The sequence below is a fragment of the Astatotilapia calliptera genome, chromosome 7 (assembly GCF_964374335.1).
Source record: "Astatotilapia calliptera chromosome 7, fAstCal68.1, whole genome shotgun sequence".
NCBI lineage: Eukaryota > Metazoa > Chordata > Actinopteri > Cichliformes > Cichlidae > Astatotilapia > Astatotilapia calliptera.
This window is the reverse complement of record NC_137428.1, coordinates 30927903-30947414: the sequence shown is the minus strand read 5'-3', so window position 1 is coordinate 30947414 and position 19512 is coordinate 30927903. Positions and strand designations below refer to the sequence as shown.

Genomic DNA, 19512 nt, shown 5'->3' with positions numbered 1-19512 from the left:
ATTCACACAGAAGACAGATGTGATGGCACTCCAATACGCTTGCATGTATTAAAGCGCATGCATATGTACTCTTGCACTCTAGCATAAGAGAGAAGCACAGCAGCAAATCACTGCGTGCTGAGGGGGTAGAAAAACTGACTGGCAGGGAGGAAAGATCAGAGGAAGGGAATGAGAGACGAAGTGGGGGAAGAAAGAGAGGGCGGACAAGACGCAAAAAAGTGCATTTTGTAGAGACAAAAAAAGGGACAAGAGAAAGAAGTGAGAAGGAAGAGGAGACAGTGGGCAACAGAAGGTGATAGCTGAGAGAAAGAGAGTGTGAGAGCCTGCACTTTCTTGTGCAGATCAGAGAAAATCCAGCATAACGCTTTCAATTAAACATCAAACGTCTTCTCCTCTCCTCTCCTTCTCATCCTCCTCTCCTTCCCCTCTCTAGATTCGAGACAGACAGCCTAACAACCAAAAGGAGGGTGGAGTCTGAAGTAGGAGTTGGAGAGGTCACTGGAGGGCTGTGCGTGCATATGTTGCCTGTGTGAGTGGGTGGGTGGGAAATTGATGCATGTGTGTGGTGATGAATCAAGTACTGCAAGCTCACGCATCACCATCTGATACGACTGCAGTTGTAAAATCCAGCAAATACTACATGCGTTACTCACAAGATTAAAGAAAACTAACTTTTCCTTAAAATGTCTTTAAAACTTACGTCTTGATTGGACATCTCCCAGTAGGGCCTCTCTCCGTATGACATCACTTCCCACATGACAATCCCATAACTCCACACATCGCTAGCCGAGGTGAACTTCCTGTATGCAATTGCTTCTGGAGCCGTCCAGCGAATGGGAATCTTTCCGCCCTGTAATAAAATGCAGTGTTTACCAGATGATCCAAACACATTGAAGCATTTAACGGAACCTGGGGCTTGGAAAATAGAACCTCAAATTTTCGTGTGTTGTGCTGCTTTATTATGAAGAAATCTGATATGTTCACATAAATAAATAGACTCGAGCTACGCTTGTCCAGAGCTACAGCAGTAAATACAGCTGCCGTCATTCAACATTTTCATCTTTTGTGTCATGAGGATGGAAACCAAGAACAGACCTTAATTGAGACACTTCTTCCGCATGTGGTCCAATCCAAATTTCCCCTAATGGATACCAATTTAGGAACACATTCATGATACCAAGTTTCACTTTCTTATACAAATTCCCTATCCTAACTGTCGGGGGCCCTGTGATTCCTCTATTTTTTACTCATCTTCATTATCATGCTTTCATTGCAAAGATAAAAAAAAAAGTTCACAGAAAGACTGCTGAGTTCCACAGGAAAGTGTGTTTTCAGCTGATGAGTAGTGAAATTAGCTTGATGCAGTATTGATGAACACAGCAGCAGGATATCTCAAGCTCTGATTATTTGAAGGGTGTGAATTATGTTATTCTCACTGCTCTGTCAGGGAAGGAGACCCAGACAGTGATAGAGAGAGAGAGCAAGAAGAGATGTAGCCTGGCAGTGAGAGGTGAGTGACAGGATATTTGGCACTAAGGCAGCAAGACTCAGTGCTAATTGAGTGTTGCAGAGACTGAGCTGAGTACTAATTGGACCTCCTCCAGCAGGAAGCAGGCCATCTCTGGCTGACAGAACGCCACTCAGCCTGGGATATACAGCTCAATTTAAGGCCTGCTGCTGTTGTCTGTGTGTGTGTGTGTGTCAGTGTGTGTTAGTTAAAGTGTCTAGGTGTGTATTTAGTGGGAAGACTATTCTGTGTGTCAGTTTTTCACTTAATCCAAAGTTTGATAAGGCAGAGTCATGCTCTGACACAACCCATATTAAATGTAAATAACTTTAAAGACAACAGTGTGCTGCCCTCTTCCCTAACACCCACACCGAGGCAGTCAGGTGATTAATTTATTAGTTGATCAAAAGAAAGTTAAGTGAATGCTACTCGCTTGCATGCACCTTTTAAATATCTTTGCTCTGATATATATTACAGTCTTATGTAATTTAAATTGAACAGACTTTGGGCAGTTAGCCTGACAAACAACTTTAAGATATGTAATAACCACTGGCTTCAGAAATTTGTGCAGCTTTACCCGCGTGGTATATGCAGCCTCCGGATCATCTTCCAGGACTCGGGATAGACCAAAATCAGACACTTTACACACAAGGTTACTGTTGACCAGGATGTTACGAGCCGCTAGATCACGGTGGACATAGCCCATGTCAGACAGGTATCTACATTTGTCAACACAAAGGGAAGAAGGGTTAAACACAAACACTGCACGTTAATGAGTTCGAAAACACAGTGTGTTTGTTGGTTTTCTTTATACCTCATGCCAGATGCAATCCCACGCAGCATACCAACCAGCTGGATTACAGTAAACTGGCCATCATTTTTCTATGTAGAAAGAAGGGACAAAGGTGGAAAGACAATCTTAATATTTTGCTTTGGTATCTTTATCTAAACAATTGAATATAGTGTAAATAAATCGAGTCTATAATGTATCACATACGATGTACCACATATGTATTAACAAAAAATAACACGAATAGAAATGAAGACATAAACAGATAAACCTTAAAAAATGGGGCCTATAGAGAGTTTATAGAGCTGGCCTTATAAAAGCTGCCAGACAGGACAGGATAGTGTAACTCTATATATGTCTGTGAAGGTTCTCAGTCATCCAGGTCATCGCAGTCTAAGGAGCTTGGAAAGAAAAGCGTCTGGAAGTTGCTTGAAGACGTTTCACCTCTCATCCGAGAAGCTTCTTCAGTTCTAGGGTCAAATGGTGGGGAGTCCCAGATTTAAACCCAGTGGGAGTATCCCCCCAAGAGGGACAACTCTATATATGCACCACATAATAATAATAATAAAACATGTGAACATTTCTGACTTTATTTTGATAGGGACAGTGGGAAGAATGGCAGAAGTAAGCACAGGGGGGGATGACATTTAGCAAATGCTACCCAGGCAGCATCTGCACAAATTATTTACCCATGTTGTATCGAACTTTAGCACTTAACTACTGGTCAACCCTGTATATGTTCTGTTGATTTTAAACCGTGTAAACCTGCAGACCTGGGCCAATTACAAGATAATATAAAGAAAGATGGGAAAAGGCTCCTTTTCAACTTCTCCCCCTGGATTTTGTCAATGGCTGTTATGGTGCCACTGCAGCAAATGTTGGGATTACTTTTTCTGTTTTTCTCTAACACCTACCAACCAACAGCACAGGTTGTGGATCGTGAAGCAGGAAGAAAGATTAAAAGCTGAAATATATTCTCCAGTATTGGTTTGGTTGTAGCCACATAATCACTGATCAATACAGATCTGATTAGCCTATTGTGTCAGCAAGGCAAGTCAGCTTATCTAACCCTAATGCTCTAGTTTTATGTGATAATTATAGAGAATATCCATAAGCACTTTACTCTGAAAATACACTTAATTTACATTTATATATTTCTAGTATTTAGCTCTGGAGCTCACCATTTTCCCTCTATAAGTGTCAGTGATGGTCATCCAATCAACTATGCACTTCAAGTCAGACCTCCTGCTCTATGAAATGACCTAAAGCATTAATATTTCCATGAATCCTGCCCAGAGTTCAGTGTCACCCGGCTGCCTTGAATCACATCATGTTTTATGAAATGACTGTCTCCTGTACAGACGCGTGTCTCCCCAAGTAATTCATCTTTCCCCTTCCTCCCTGCAATGCCCGACTTAACCTTTCTGGTACTCTCCCAATCTGTATAGAAGAATGATGCTAAATCGGTTGTTCAAGATTTGAGAAAAATGAAGCATGCTTTTTGCCAAAGAAATAATTAATTCAAGCAACAGCATTGGATGACAATATTAGCTTAATTACTAAGTGGTAAGGTATTACCACTTAGTAATTAAGCTAATATTGAAAACTGCATACACAGTGATGGCTTTTTCCCTGGTATGGAAGACTCTTTCACTAGATTTCCTCTTAGCTTTTTCCCCTCTCATTGGTAGGCTCTCATTGTTAGTTTAAGCTTTTGCTCCTTCCAATCCAAATGTAAACTATCAACATTCCCCTCATCCACTCTTCACATTTTGACAGCAGACATGCAGCTCACAGTTTCAACAAATAGTTTTTTCTATCCACTCGCAGCAGAACATCCCACTTACATGTGAAATGAGATGTTAAGCCAAAGATGTGAGTTAGCAGCCTCACAGTACATTGTCCATAGCTGTGACAGCTAATCCAGGACCCAGTCCAGCCTCTGGTTTTCAAATAGCTGTGTCATTTATACTGGCCTCAGTACACCAGCCATCCATGTAATTACTTCTAAGGGTTTTCTGTGCTGCACCGTCTGCTGGTGGCCCATCTTCCCTGCTTCCACTTTGCCATTCAGGTTTATTCCCCATGACACACAGGACAGTCATATCAGCAGTTTTCACTCACCACAGCTCTGTAACACACACTTATCTGTATTTTTTGTCTCACAGCATCCCCCTTTTCCATGCAGCCAAAATGAGATCATTCCCTTCAGATGAGATTTCTGATTGTTCCTGTCTGCAATGCCTTTCAAGCAAGTAAACCGACACCTCAAACCAGAAGCATTTTACTCTCCCCTTTCCTCCGTTGTTGTTGTTTTTTTGTTTTTAAAAAAACATTTTAACTCTCTTCAGTGCTGAATCCTGATTGAATCTTATGTATTTCATCTCTTCATTAGCAAGACTCTTGAAGAAATTTATAGTTTTTCTCATGCAGGAATTAGACTTGTCTGCTACCTGAGCGTTGTGCCACTGTAGGCAGTGAACAGACTGTTAAGTGGTCTGAAGAGGGAATATTTATTTCAGCCTGCCTCTTCATTAAATTCCACATTCTACTCGCGATGAAGGCAGTACTTTCATTTACGCAGGAAAGGCATTATTCCAACTCTGAAGGCTTAGTGACTTTATATATTCTGGTGAGGTGATCTGTGTCATAGTAAAGGTGAGAAAGCATTTCAATATTTAAATGTGCCTTAAATCTGCCCCATGCAGATGAACTCAGATTCTCTGATTATTCCCTACTATTTTGTGTTTCTCATCATGTTATCTTCCTTCCTTGACCTTATCAATGCAGCTGGCCTCTCCAATTGTCTAACCAGGGTCTCCTAACTGTCTCTCATTCTGATTTTAAAACCAGCTGACCGTGCTTTTGAGGTTGTTGCACCCAAACTGTGAAACAGACTTCCTCAGTCAGTCAGGTCAGGCGACTCTTATTTGTTTAAAATGACTACTGAAAACTGTGTATAGGTTAGCGTTCCTTTAATTTTACCCTTTAATTTTTTTCCATAATTTGCGACTTTTTGCATGTATGTTGAAATGAAATCCTGACCGTATGCCTGTGTCTGCATGTTTGAACATGTATACTTATCTTCAATTTGTGGCTTTTATTTGAACTGTGAAGCGCTTTTTAACTCTATGTTTTGAAAAGTGCTATACAAAATACATTACTATTAGTAGGAAATATTACTTTCATCGCCTGAACACATCTGTATCTGTTTTCTGCTTAAAAGCTGTTATAAAACCTGCTTTAACTGCCATCTTTCTGTTATGAACCACTGTTGTCTCAATGTGTGCACCACTGTCTGTTTCCAGCATCCTTCAGTCCATTGAGATGTTACAGACAACACTAAAACTGAGATGATATAATTTCTTGTTAATGAAGCTACGAATTCTGCTTAAAAAACTTTTTGGAGATTTTTGGAGAATCAGAGTGGGTTTGTATTTTATCCAGGGTCGTTTTTTAAGTATTTCTTCCCTCAGACCCTTCTCCTGTATAGTTTACCTTGAGAAAAGTGTCCAATGAGCCATTCTCCATGTATTCTGTGATGATCATCACCGGCTTGCCTGAGAAGAAGAAAAAAAAAATCAACAATAAAATACTTCATGTTAATAAGCAAATATTTTGAAATCATAGTTTTGACATAAGATTTTGTTTTTACCATTTATCTAGATAGCAACACAAAATAAAATATCCTCTAATGATCTAATTCCAAAGTTTATATTATATACAAACAAAACAAAAAAATAGAATAAGGACATACCATGTGTGCCAATTTTTGCTTGAAATATGGCTTACTTCTCAGTTAAAATAATCAATTCTTTATCTGACTTTGTGCATGCAATTTTCCAAAATTTAAACTGAGATGTAAACATTTGTACGCATGAGAACAACCCTTAACAGCAACTTATACGGTGGCCCTGAGAGGCCAAACGGACTGCAGAAAACACCAGCAATAAGAAAAACACTGCAAAAGCACACAAAACACAATGGAAATAGAAAAAATGAAAACGGAAACTGGAAAAAAGAAAACACAAATAGAAAAAAACAAAAACAGAAATAGGAAAAAACTGATTTCCAAAAGCGCAAGGGAAGTGTTTCTGGGGAGACAATAATCTGATGGACCAGGTGCAGGAACCAAAATATGCTAAGAATTGTGCTGGGAGACACTTAAAAGAAGTGGAGGATCTATCGGTTTTGTGAGGAAAGAAAAGATGAGAGGTAAGTGTGTTAGCCTAACTATTAGCCTAAAAATCCATCATTAGTATTATATGAATCATGAGATTAAAACACACACCCTGTCTCCCCAGAAACACTTCCCTTGTGCTTTTGGAAATCTGTTTTCTCCTATTTCCATTTTCGTTTTTCCTTTTCTGTTTTTTTCCCCTATCTCCGTTGTGTTTTGTGTGCTTTTGCATCATTTTTCTTATTGCTGGTGTTTTCTTAAGTTGCCTGTTTGGCTTCTCGGGGCCACCATAAACTTAGCAGCTAGATCAACACTCAGTTATGCAAAAAAGAAGAAGAAAGAAATATGTTAATCTTCATGAAGGTAAAACAGATTATAGGGTTGAAATTGAATTGTCAGCTTTCCAGTTGCTTTCAAAAGTTAATATATTAGATACTGTTGAACTTGACAAGCAGACTATGACATTAACTAAGTGTAAGTCAGAAAAAAAGTTGAAAAGGAAAACCTGTTAAACTACAGGACTGATTAAGTACAGCATGCAAGTTTAAAATGACATAGCAAGGCTTAAGATTCCTATATATCTACACCAAACAACTGCTGTGAGTTTTACTTACATTGTGACATCCAATATGTGCTAGATCCTACAGGATGCAGTTTCACACAAAACACAGTGTATTAAACTTAAATAGTGATACACATGCTGATAACTCACTCTTAGTAACCACACCCTCCAGACGGATGATGTTTGGGTGGTTAAACTGGCCCATGATTGACGCCTCCCAAAGAAAGTCACGTCTTTGCTGCTCTGTGTAGCCTGCTTTCAAGGTCTTAATGGCAACCTGGATCTCTCGTTTCCCGGGCAGCCTCAGCGGTCCACTGCACACTTCACCAAATTCCCCTGAGGGAAAAAAAGGTAGACATTAAGAGTGGCATCAACATTTCAGTTAAACCTGACCTGTAAAAACTATTATGAAATGGCAAATCAACCTTGAAGATACAGATAGATTTTCTTTAAGTAAAGCTGAAATTTTGTGCCTGACACACTGTGTTCGTACAGCTTATATTCTTTACTTTAAGGGGCCAATCTTGAAATTGGCTAAAGCGCTTGAAGCTAATAAATGTGGTCAGTCAAAATTTTTGTCAGTGGAAACATTATTTATGTCTGTGCACAATGTTGCTTTTAAGCACACTCTTAACTTATGCAAGCTTATGCAATTATGAATGTGACAGGTTTATGAAGGTTGTAGAAAATACGATACACTGCAGTAGTGTTAATGAGAAAATGTTTCAACACTACAGAAGGCAGAATTAGGCTCGAGTCATTATGCTATTAGTCTATGTGTTTTAATAAGGCATTTTGTGACGTTAAGCTGTTTCAGGGCACCGATTAAACAGGTTTACCTTTGTGGTTCTGAATTAAGGATAACACAGACAGGCTTAAACTGATGCTCCAAATATGAAACAGTGGATCTCCAAGGTGTACACACACAGATGCAGACATTATTTTTTACCCACCAGCACCAATGATCCTTTCAATGGAGATGTATGAAACGTCAATCTCCTGGGCAAATTCATGCACTGCCTGGTTGGGATCTTCATAGGTGAGGGGATCGATATAAGTACGCACCCCTGGAAATTTTACTGCAGAAGCACACACAGAGCAACATTATTATTTGAGTACAATAGATTCATACGCCTAAAAAAAAGATACATGTATTAATTAGTGCCATTAATTATTCCCAGAAGACAACCATCTTTTCATCCATCCTGCAAATTTGGCATGCAGATAATAAACGCTAATTTTAAACATTTTATTTCACAGTCCAAATCAATATAACACTATCCCACATGGTATTATTTTCCTGACTACTCTGGAGTTGATATACCAATCACAGTTGGCTTTGATTCCATACCAAAAGATGGATAGAGGGTGTCATGCCAAAAATGTGGACAAATATATTAAGCTGTCACAATCTATAAGTCATCATAGCTCTATGTGTTGTCTGCCAACTGTGTGTTTGCTGGTAGCTATGAGCCTGGTTTGTGGCAGTGCCATTCAGTGAATAGCTACTCTAGCAAAACACTGTCAACTGTACTTATAGTACGCACATGCCAAAGGAGATAGCATGACCAGACATGACCGCTGTGTGAACCCTGTACTGTACATGTACTGTAAACTTTGGATGAACTTAAGCCCACATACATAGACACATACAGAACGAGTCTGGGCTTTAACCTACTGTGGCCATTGTGGAAGTGCATCTTTTCCTCTTCGGGATCTTGCTTTGCTTTGCTATAGCCACAGCGCCTAAGGAAGAAGTGATCCAAAAACATTAGTGTCAGTGTCATGTCAAAGTGCTGTTAAATACACACATGTAAAGTCAGCGACTAAGCAATGTTGTCAAATGATACTTGTCTCAATGACACATACACTGAGGGGGAATAACTAAATCTGATGATATTTCTCAGAATGGGACTTTTATTTTGAAATAGCGCAAGTATTTTAACATTTATCACCGTCTCCAAGGTAGACTGAATGAATTCCGGCATTAATGCAGTTTGAGATGAAGGCAGTAAAAAAGAAATGATCCCTGTGGTTTCCTCTCAAAGTGATATCATTTGGCAACTATTTCCTAGTACAAACTAGTACAAAAACACAGGAAAATATACTTTTTGAATAGTGATCTCACAAAATAGCCCAAGCAAAGAAAAGCAAACCCTGCCACCTCCCCCAAGAATCTAAGTGCAAAATAAGCTTTATATTTTCTCACTGAATCTGCTAACCCATCTTTTAAGGTTTTCAAAAATATTGCTGAAAAGAAAAGATGTCAGCAAAGGAATGCAGTTTCCACAAAATATCAATAACCAAGAAAGCCCTTCTCGACATATCAACTCTGACTTTTGCAACAGGAAAAAGAGATCTGTCACTTTTTAAGAAAGGCCAGACTGAAAACAGAACTTTTGAAGCCGCAAGGCTTATGTTTATGTCTATATCATATTCTTTTCCATTATGTCTGTGTAAACCTGGTGGATTAAACCGACATTCATTTGTATGTTTGTGTGTTTGTGCTTAAAACGCTTCTATAAGTCAATATTTTTACAACTGGCATCAGAGATAATCACAGATAACCCAGATTAAACATGTGTAATGAATTTAAACTTGATCCTATATGCAAACACAAAAACACACCACGCAACGAACAGATACAGAGTAACTAATTAAAATATCTGCAATGTAAATTTACTGTTTTATTTTAGTCATTTGTCAAACAAGTATTTTTGATGGTAGAATTTTTCCTATCTTTTAGTTCTTGAAGACAGATGAAGACACGCACACACACACAGCGGGGCCATGTCCAAGTCTTTCCCATCGGACCTCTCTGTAGGGTAACCAGGCTTGGCTAGAGGGGTTTGTATGGGCAGCTGGAGAGGGTTGACTCTGTGTGTCTGTATTTGTGCGTGTGCGTGTTTTGTGTGTCTGCCTGGAGGGTGTTTAGTTTGCTGGATTTGTTGAGTCAAGGGGTTTGAGCATGCCCTCCAACTTCATGCATATGTTTGCGTGTGTGCGTACATGTGTGTTAACCCATGCATACACCAGTGCGTATGTGCTAGGCTCCACACATGTGTTCTGTGCACGCGTGTGTAGTCTGGAGAGTCATGTATGAGTGGGTGTGTGGGAGATGCATTGGTGGGAGGGGGTTGTGGTGCTTGTGCCCTAAATCCATCGTTGGAAAATTTGGCATTCTTCCATCTCTCCTCCCCCACACACAAAACCCCGGAATGATCCGCAATCCTCATCTCTGTTCGGCTAAACCAGAAATCAACTCTGTATCGTTCTTTTTTGTTTCTGAATTCTTTCCAACATCATAATTTTATGTTCAACATTAAATACAGTTTTTTAAAATTGTGCATTTACCAAACCTAAACTGTTTAAATGATGACCTAATACTGAAGGAGAGAAGAAAATTTCGTAAATGAAGCAACAATATGCATCTGGGAGAAAAACGAACATGTATTTTCATTCTTAGAAAACCTCAAAATATAGTAGAGAAACTGAAATGTGAGCTTTGACTTAACTACCCTGAAGAAACAGAGGAATACACGAGTTCTAATGATTTTTTACTCTGGCTTTGACTATTTTCTCTACTGTCTATTATCACTCCGTCTGCAGTTTTGTGTCTGCACGTGGGGAACATTCTTTCATAATTAAAAAAATTTGACTTTACTGATAAAGTGAAGGTCATATGCACATGGGGGCATGCGAATGTGACAGACTTGTAGACTGAAAAATGGTAAATGCTTATGAGCAAGGTTGTGCTACCAGATGTGAGGAAAATCCACTTGACTGATATGAATCCAGCCTGTAGTTATAACCTAAAAAGCAACCCTTAATCCTGACCTATCACAAAAGTCTTACTTCAAGCTATGTGTCTAATCCCATAATGCTGCTCAACCACAGAGAAATATCTGGGACAGAAACGAGATTTACTCAGCATAAGGTCAGAAATGGATAAAGTGATGAGGGACCATTATTGAACTAACGTACAATATTGTACATAAAATAAACAGAGAAGAATATGCACTATTATCTGCTTTATTTTTTTTTTTTTTAAATAAGGAGAAAATAAGAAAAAATTGTCTTTGACCTCTTGGACCTCTTTTTTTCTTCTTCCATTGAACATTTCAAATTCTTAAACTGCACTTTCATAGTCCAGTAACAACAAACTTAACTTCAGCATTAAACTTCTCCATCTAGGGCTTAGCGCAGTGGAACATCTGCCTACATTTGACCCAATCCCATAAGCTTCCTGTACCATTCCAACCCTTTGCATGTCCTTCTTCACTAGATCCATCAAATCTCTCTGTGGTCTTCCTTTTCCCCCTGCTTGGGAGCTCCATATTCAGCATCCTTCGCCTAATATCCACTATCCTTCCTCCTCACGTTCAGGCGATCTCAGCCTTGCTTCTCTAACTTTGTCTCCAAACTGCTCAATCTAAGCTGTCCCTTAAAATTAAAATGAAATGAAAGATCATACCTATGCTTCTTCATGAAAGAAGCAAAAATGTGAATGAAACATACAATCCAACTGGCATCTGGAGAAAATGTCCTAGAAAATGTCCAAGCCTCATCTTCTGAACCCAACTCAGGGCTCAAACACATGAAAACATGCATAATGTACGTAAACATACTTATTTATTCCTGATATCACAATTAATTACTGACATGTGACTTTCCCGTCTAATCATCAACAGCTGGTAATAAGTTAACACCATGCCAGATAATTTTAGGCTCGAGTGTCAAAAATATCACACTTTCATGCTGATAAACAGTTTGATTGCCTTCTCACATTTTATTCAACAATGTTTGAGCCACTCCAAAAAAGTTTTACTAATGCCACTGACAGGAGCCAACACCGTCAAAAACAACAGCACTTGCCACCAGAAAAGTTCAGGATATCCTCAACAACTCAACACAATATCCCTGTCATCAGACAACAGCGAGCTTCGCTGACTCATCAACTGCTGTCGGACTCCTATCCCTAAATTTTACAGCCACCTCAAGTCCAGAGCTGTTTGTCCTACAGTGACCACCGTAGTTAGGATTATGCAGGTAAATTGGGAAGAAAACAGAACTCCGTTGACTGCAATCTACTGACATCTACTGGTTAGATTTTACAGACCGTAACTTTAATTCAATATTTCCAGTAACAGGAACATTATTAAAAGTAACACAGTAGCACTCTCATGCTAATATTTTGTATTTGTTTTTATTGCCATGTGCATGTGCGTGTATATTGGTGATATACACGCACATGCACATGGATATACTTTTATATCATATTTTCTTTTGCAGGTATATAGGTTATGCCTTACCGCCCACTGAGCAGGAATCCAGCAACCACTGCCAGCAGGACCAGAGCCAGTGTGATGGCCACCGCTACTATCGAAGCTTGAGCACGCTCACTAGTAGCAGTTACTGCCAAAGACAAGACATGGGATTACACACAGTACACAAACACAAAACCACACCTGGCATCTGTTGTTGATACAGCCCCAGAACACAGGTGGGAGTTGTGTACAAGTTAAACTTCATTGTATTGTCATTCTCTCCTCTTTGGTGTACTCACAGTAAGGGCTGGTCTGGAATTCAAAGCGCCGGCTAAATGCACCATAGCCTGCTGAGGTCCTGGCTCGTACCTGTAATGCATCATATCATTCATGCACCATACTTCAATTTAATTCATTTGGATTTGCTTGATCTTAGGCAATACTGACAAACTATTTTGTCATTGCTACATATTTAAATATTTTTTCCTTCCCTTTTGTCATCCAGTTCCATTATCATTCTCTTAATTTGTGAAACCCATTTCTGACCTGGAAGATGTAAGCTGAAGAGGGCTTCAGGCCTTCCACCACCATTTCAGTATCCTTGGATTTTATTATTGTGTAACTGGAGTCCTGTTCCTTTAGTTGAAGAAAGAGAATGTTAGCTTAATTTATTCATGTGTTCTACTAACATTTTTGTACTTTTGATTGTCAAAAATGTGTTGCCCCAATAATTGTATTGCCAAATTGTATGCATATAGCTTATTGCTGCTTTCTCTCCGCAGCTACCTGTGGTATATGCGAGCATGAGTGTGTCTAAATGCCTGTGTGTAGGGATCACTTTTCCAACTGTAACCACATCAGGTTTTAACTCAGCTAAATGCTGCCTCCATTAGCCAGATGCCATTAGCTCACCACTGACCACAAACCCTACCCTGCTCTCCAATGTACCTTTATTGTGACCTTAGAAAAGAAGACATCAGAGGATTACAGGCAGAAAAGAGGAAGGGCACAGGAACAATGATCTGCACAGAAGCATCAAATTGCTGTCCCTACTTAAGTCCAACTTAACAAAAAAGGGGGGAAAAAAAGCTATTATGCTGTTACAAAGACTTTTGAAGTCAAAGTTTTCTCACTGGACCCGGCTTAAAACACAATTTCAGTAAGATACACACATCTGTAGCTGTAACAAATTAGGTGTGTTATACAGGGCAAAGGGGAAGTGCTGCTAGAGGTTGTTCAAGCATGGTCAGTTTCTTATATATGGTCAGTTTCTTATATATATATATATATATATATATATATATATATATATATATATATATATATATATATATATATATATATATATATATATATATATATATATATATATATATATATATATATATATATATATATATATATATATATATATATATACTCTTAAAAAAGGCCAGATACAACCAGTGTCACTAGCTATGTACTTTGAAAATGACATTTATCAACAGCAATGTTTATATGATGTGTGTGTGTCTGTGGACTAAAGTCAATATGATATCTATTGTACAACTAAAAGCAAAAGCTTGAACAAGAATAGCCCTACAAATGAGTTTTCTGTTGTATAGTACATTTAATTTCATAGTACATATTGTTCAAAACTGTATACATTAAAACACTAAACTGGAAAACCAGTGCTTTTAAAACTGAAACCTCTACTGAACGAGAGGTTCAGGGAGGTACTAGGAAAACACAGCTGGCCCAAGGGCAGTAGAAAAAGGTACACAGCTTTGTGAAAAGATTTTTACCTTTTCAAAATACTTGATCTCATACTCTAGGATGATGCCGTTGGGACGATCAGGCTCTGCCCAAGAAAGGGCAATGCTGCTCTTCCCTGTATGACCTTTCCTCACCACACTCACAGGGGACGGTGCTGCAGAAACAAAGATTCAAAGAAAATAGTACGGTTTGAAGTATCAACATAAATAGCACAATCCAGCAGTTAAATATGATGCAACCCATTGCACTTCTCACTGCATTTCACATTATTAAAACTAAATAACACAGGCATAAAACTCTAATAAACAGTGGCACAAAGGCACGTGGCAAAGTGTGCCAATGTTGTAAAATCTGCTGGATCCCATCAGCATTCACAAGACATCATTCTTTTGAGGACACCTCATCCATTGATGTTTACATGCACATAACTAATTGTCATGCATGCTGTGATTGCTGTAAATCATGAAAAATTTAACTGTAGATTAAAAAACCTAAAGAGGATTTTAAATTTGGCGACAATAGGAAGAGGTTTTTCATGTAACAACTTACACAGTAACGGATATCTATCTTTGCTGTTTGGTGATTTCTTTCAAAGACATAATTTGCCATGTTTTTTCTTATGAGTTTCATGTTTGGAATTTAGGCTCCTCTCTGAGGTTGTTTGCTTTTGTCTGTCAAGCTCCAGCTCAAAAAATGTTATTTTTGGTTACCAAGCAGGGGCCCGTTCTTCGTACGTCGCTTACTACATCCAAGATCAAATGACACATCCAAGATCAAATCATCGCGCTAACCGTGAGCTCGCTAATCCGGTTCCCCGAACACACCTGCTGTTGACGATTACTACAGCTGGACGCAGGAATGTGACATCACTGGGTGTCGTAAAAGGGGCTACGCATCGATAGTAGAAACATTGATCGGCAACCCGCTGATTGGTCGGCGAAAATGTCGAAGGGGCGTGCTCGGTATTTTCCGGCAGCAGAGCAAGAACTCTTGAGTGAGGGATTTCAGGAGTTTCAGAGTTTAATTAAAACGCAAGAGAACACTGCAAAGGCTGCAAAAGCAAGGAGAGAGGGCTGGCAGAAAGTTGCTGACAAATCAAACTCGTAGGTAATTTAATAATAATAATAATAATAATAATGGATTGGATTTATATAGCGCTTTCCAAGGCACCCAAAGCGCTTTACGATACCACTATTCATTCACTCCCACATTCACACACTGGTGGAGGCAGCTACGGTTGTAGCCAGGCTGCCATATCGCGCCATCGGCCCCTCTGGCCAACACCAGTAGGCGGTAGGGTAGATCTATCATATGACACTATATTGTCCAATATCATATGGCATTATATTATATTATAATATGTTATATTATATCCCCTTTCACATTAGAGCCACAACAGGACCCACAAGAACATGGGAACAAGTAAAAGTGGAATACAGGAGTATTCTACAGAATGGTAATATTTATCTCTTAGATTGCTTTGCGTCTCTTGGCAAGGTAATACTGGCCTGTAATACTCTGTTAGTTTGTTCATAACAGCAACCAAGAAAAGGGCAGAGGAAAAAAAGACAGGTGGTGGTCCTGCACCCCCTCGTCAACAAGTTGGTTAAGTAAATAATACCCTCACGGGAAAATCGATATCTCTCTATGAGCACACTGTCGCGCTGAGCTAAAGGATCCTGTCTATCCCACAATATACGCTGAATTCTGAGGACTCTCCTTATCAATCTTGCACCTTCCGCAATGGGCTGCTCGCGTATACGGACAGGACATGGCTGCGACAGACTTCCCAAATCCACCTTCGCTTTTATAGCCGTGGTCTCTCATCTTGATTACACGAAGTAATTTACAATTACTACTCTGAAATATGAATTACATCTGTAATAATCACATACATGTAATAGAATGTTAATAGTACATTTCCCTTTTTTAGGAAATGACCTGTATGTATCTGTGTGAAATCAATAAATGGATCAGGTGCTGCATTGTCTTTAGTTACATTGATAATATTTATTTATGGTGAAACAGTGGAAAAATATCGCTGTTGCTTTCGTATAAATGAAGCGGACATACCTGCGTGGCCGCGATCTAATCCTGTTTACATAAAGTGAACCTGCTCCCGAGCAGGTTTACGTTTACGGCTCTGTTGCTATGACAGCAAGTCCCGGATGAGCTTCGGGGAACCGACTGATCCAGGATCACGCGAAATCGTCAACAATCTAATCCGGCTAACCTACTTAGCGAGGTACGAAGAACGGGCCCCAGCTCTGCCTCAGAAGCATGTTTGCAATTTGGCAACAAGGTGCACCTGTGTCTAATTAAACCATCCCTTTATGTCTTGCTGCTGGCTGAGCATGTGCTGCCAGAGAAGCATATGAATTCAACTGTTTAAGTCTTCACATTTGAGTGTCTAGTGTACCAAATTTGGCACACATTAAAGGTTACGAAATACACTGTAAAACTCTTCTAATGTAGAATCAACACAAACAACAAAATAACGACATAAATGTGTCACTTTTATGCACAAGATATTTGTGTATTTCGTTCTTTTCTTTGTATTTCTTTAAAGCTTATATTTTCATTTATGTCTTTTTTCTGTCATTTATCCTTTCAGTTTTGAAGTGAGCTTTGTTCCGCAAGTTTACATCAATTGCAAAGCCATCCTGGTGTAACCTGATCTATTGGTTCATCTCTCAGAGGGACAATTGGAGAGTCTCTGACACATAAAGAGCTTTTAACTAGGCAAAATGCTCCCTCAGGCAACATCCCTATAGCCTGTGTGTGTGTGAATGTTGATGCGCGTGGATGTGCATGTGAATGTGTGGCTACTGCAAATGCTAAACACCGTTTAGGTTTCAATGGCCTCAGCAGAAGTCCACAGAGAATAAATCATCGCTACAAACACAGTAACTGTATCTTGAGTGGATGGTTGCACAGAAGTGTTATCTGGAATATCTTAAAAGCCTGAAACCAGAGACCGAAACTCACACACATACACACACTCAATGCTTAAATGGTATAAAGCTTGGATTCAATGATGAGAGAGAGGGTTTATTTTCCCAGCAGCTTTATGGGTAACAATACACCAAAATCTAAGTTTACACCCTCCAAAAATGGATGCAGTTTTCCATTCTATATTTAATCAAATGTTTTGAAAAGGATTTGTAAAGAGGGTACAGCCTTTTACCAAAGCTAGTGATTTTTAGGGTTATATAAATCATTCTTAGATTTGAAGTAGGGATTTTGTCTCAAAATTGTCATCAAAAATGTTGTCAAACATTATTTTTCACAAAGAAACAATAAGGACACTAATTATAGAGGTTACGTTCCTTTAATGCCTTTAAAATCTTTATTTATCATCATAATCCATCCATCCTTCCATTTTCTTCCACTTATCTGTGGCAGGGTCGTGGTGGAAGCAGCCTCAGCAGAGAAGCCCAGACCTCCCTCTCTTTAGCCACCTCCTCCAGCTTGTCTGGGGGAACACCAAGACGTTCCCAGGCCAGCTGAGAGATATAATCTCTCCAGCATTTCCTGGGTCTGCCCCGGGGCCTACTCCCAGCGGGACATGCCTGGAACACCATACCCAGGAGGCATCTAGGAGACATCCTTGTCAGAAACCCGTTCCTCCCAATCACGCCACTCCAGGTCTCACTGTCATTGCCCACATGAGCTTTGAAGTCTCCCAATAAGGCGACAGAGTCCACAGGGGGAGTACCCTCAAGTACCCCACCGAGGGACTCCAAGATGGCTGGGTACTCTGTATTGTCCTTTGGCACATCCGGGTGGTGAGCCTACAAGAGGGTGGACCCATGTCTCTTTTTCGGGTTGTGCCTCGCCGCGCCCCATGGACTAAGGCCCAGGCACCAGGCACTCACCGTTGGGCACCCTTAATGGACCTGGCTCCAGGGCTCCAGGGCAGGCCTCGGTAACCCTATCCCAGCCAGGGTGAACTGTTTCCTAGATCTTTCAATCATAGGGATTTTTGAATGACTCTTTTTCTGGTCCCTCACCCAGGACTAATTTCCCATGGGAGAGCCTACCAGGGGATGAAAGCCCCTTGTCAACATAGCCCCTGAGATTACTGGGACACACAAATGCCTCCACCACGACAAGGTTGCAAACTCGTAATTCTTAAAAAATAATTTTTCTGTCAATTTAGACAAACTAAAACTGTTGACTTTTTCTAGACTATAATCCAAACTATAGCCATTCCTATTTTAGTTAGTTGGAAGTATGTGCAAGCTACTTTACATGCTTTCACTGAGCTGTTGCTTTACTTAATGCAAAGTCGGTTTACATTTGAAGCACACATAAAAACAGGAAATGTTGGTCTGCGGCAAACACAGCGATTAAACACTTTTTGGCTCACTTGGTTCTGTCTCTTCCTTATCACCAAATACAGATATATACAATATCTGTATATACCAAAATAGCACTCACACTCAAACAAGTGCTTTAAAACCCAGATTTTCAATCGAGACAGAAGGAGAGGTAATAGAAGAGAGAGACGGGGAGGAGGAGGGAATGCAAGAGGCAAAAAAAAGTGAAAAATGAAAGACGAGGAGGAGACATGTTGAAAGAGTGTAGACGGGACCCAGCAACACTTTTATTTTAACAACGGGGTAAACAGTGTAATGACACTTCTAGCTTTAAACACTTCCACTGCGTGTTATAACTGCTAATGAGCACGTACAGTATGCCAATGAAAACGCAAATGAAGATGAACTCCTGGTGTTTATGCCTGGTGGCTGGTAATGCTCTATTTGCTATCCGTCTGATACTTTTTTTTTCTACAAAGAGTGAGTTTAGAAAAGGTAAAACCCATTCACTGGAGGAATACAGCTATCCAATGTAACAAATAAAAGCAACATTATCACAGTGCTAAACATAAATCTCCCAGACCACTATCTGTCTGCACATCACCAAAATCAATACCGGCTTTCAACGATCTCGTTTTTATCTTATAACTACCCTCTCGGAATGACTGATAGATAGATTGAGACAGAATGAATTGGAGATAGGGGACAGAGATGTCTTCACTAGGGTTGCAAAGTACAAAAACTGCTATCATCTATTTTGCGAGGAACTTTAAAACTTTAATCTGCCTTTTCTTTTGATGCAATACATTCGATTAGTGGCTTTGCACCAATCCAGCATCTTGCCACAATCCACTTCCCTATCAGCACATCAATATTGACAAAAAAATATAATAGCTGGAATATTTAAATTGTGGCTTGGAGATTTAATGCTGTGACCATAAACTGCTCCAATTTGGTGTATTTACAGAATTTGCATTTGTACCATTCCCATCACTCTCCCTTTATTTTATAACATTTATTTATTGTTGCTGGATTAATTAGGATATAAATGGGGGTTTTTTTTAAATTGGAGGAAGTAAATGAAAATTAATGCACAAACAACTGAGCTATTGGTGCCTTTCTATATTTT

General features: G+C 39.5%; 1 protein-coding gene across 2 annotated transcripts in view; it reads right to left on the bottom strand.

Moving 5' to 3' along the window:
• epha5 (EPH receptor A5) overlaps positions 1 to 19512 on the bottom strand; it is a 66661-nt gene that overhangs the window by 11455 nt on the left and 35694 nt on the right. For both annotated transcript variants that reach the window (XM_026174209.2, XM_026174212.2), the window contains exons 6-16: positions 14091 to 14215; positions 12853 to 12942; positions 12606 to 12675; positions 12352 to 12454; positions 8718 to 8785; positions 7993 to 8118; positions 7190 to 7375; positions 5796 to 5857; positions 2322 to 2389; positions 2085 to 2226; positions 701 to 850 (exon numbers count right to left, since the gene is read on the bottom strand). In XM_026174209.2, the coding sequence (XP_026029994.1) occupies positions 701 to 850; positions 2085 to 2226; positions 2322 to 2389; positions 5796 to 5857; positions 7190 to 7375; positions 7993 to 8118; positions 8718 to 8785; positions 12352 to 12454; positions 12606 to 12675; positions 12853 to 12942; positions 14091 to 14215 (1190 nt within the window). The remainder of the gene's footprint in view (positions 1 to 700; positions 851 to 2084; positions 2227 to 2321; positions 2390 to 5795; positions 5858 to 7189; positions 7376 to 7992; positions 8119 to 8717; positions 8786 to 12351; positions 12455 to 12605; positions 12676 to 12852; positions 12943 to 14090; positions 14216 to 19512) is intronic.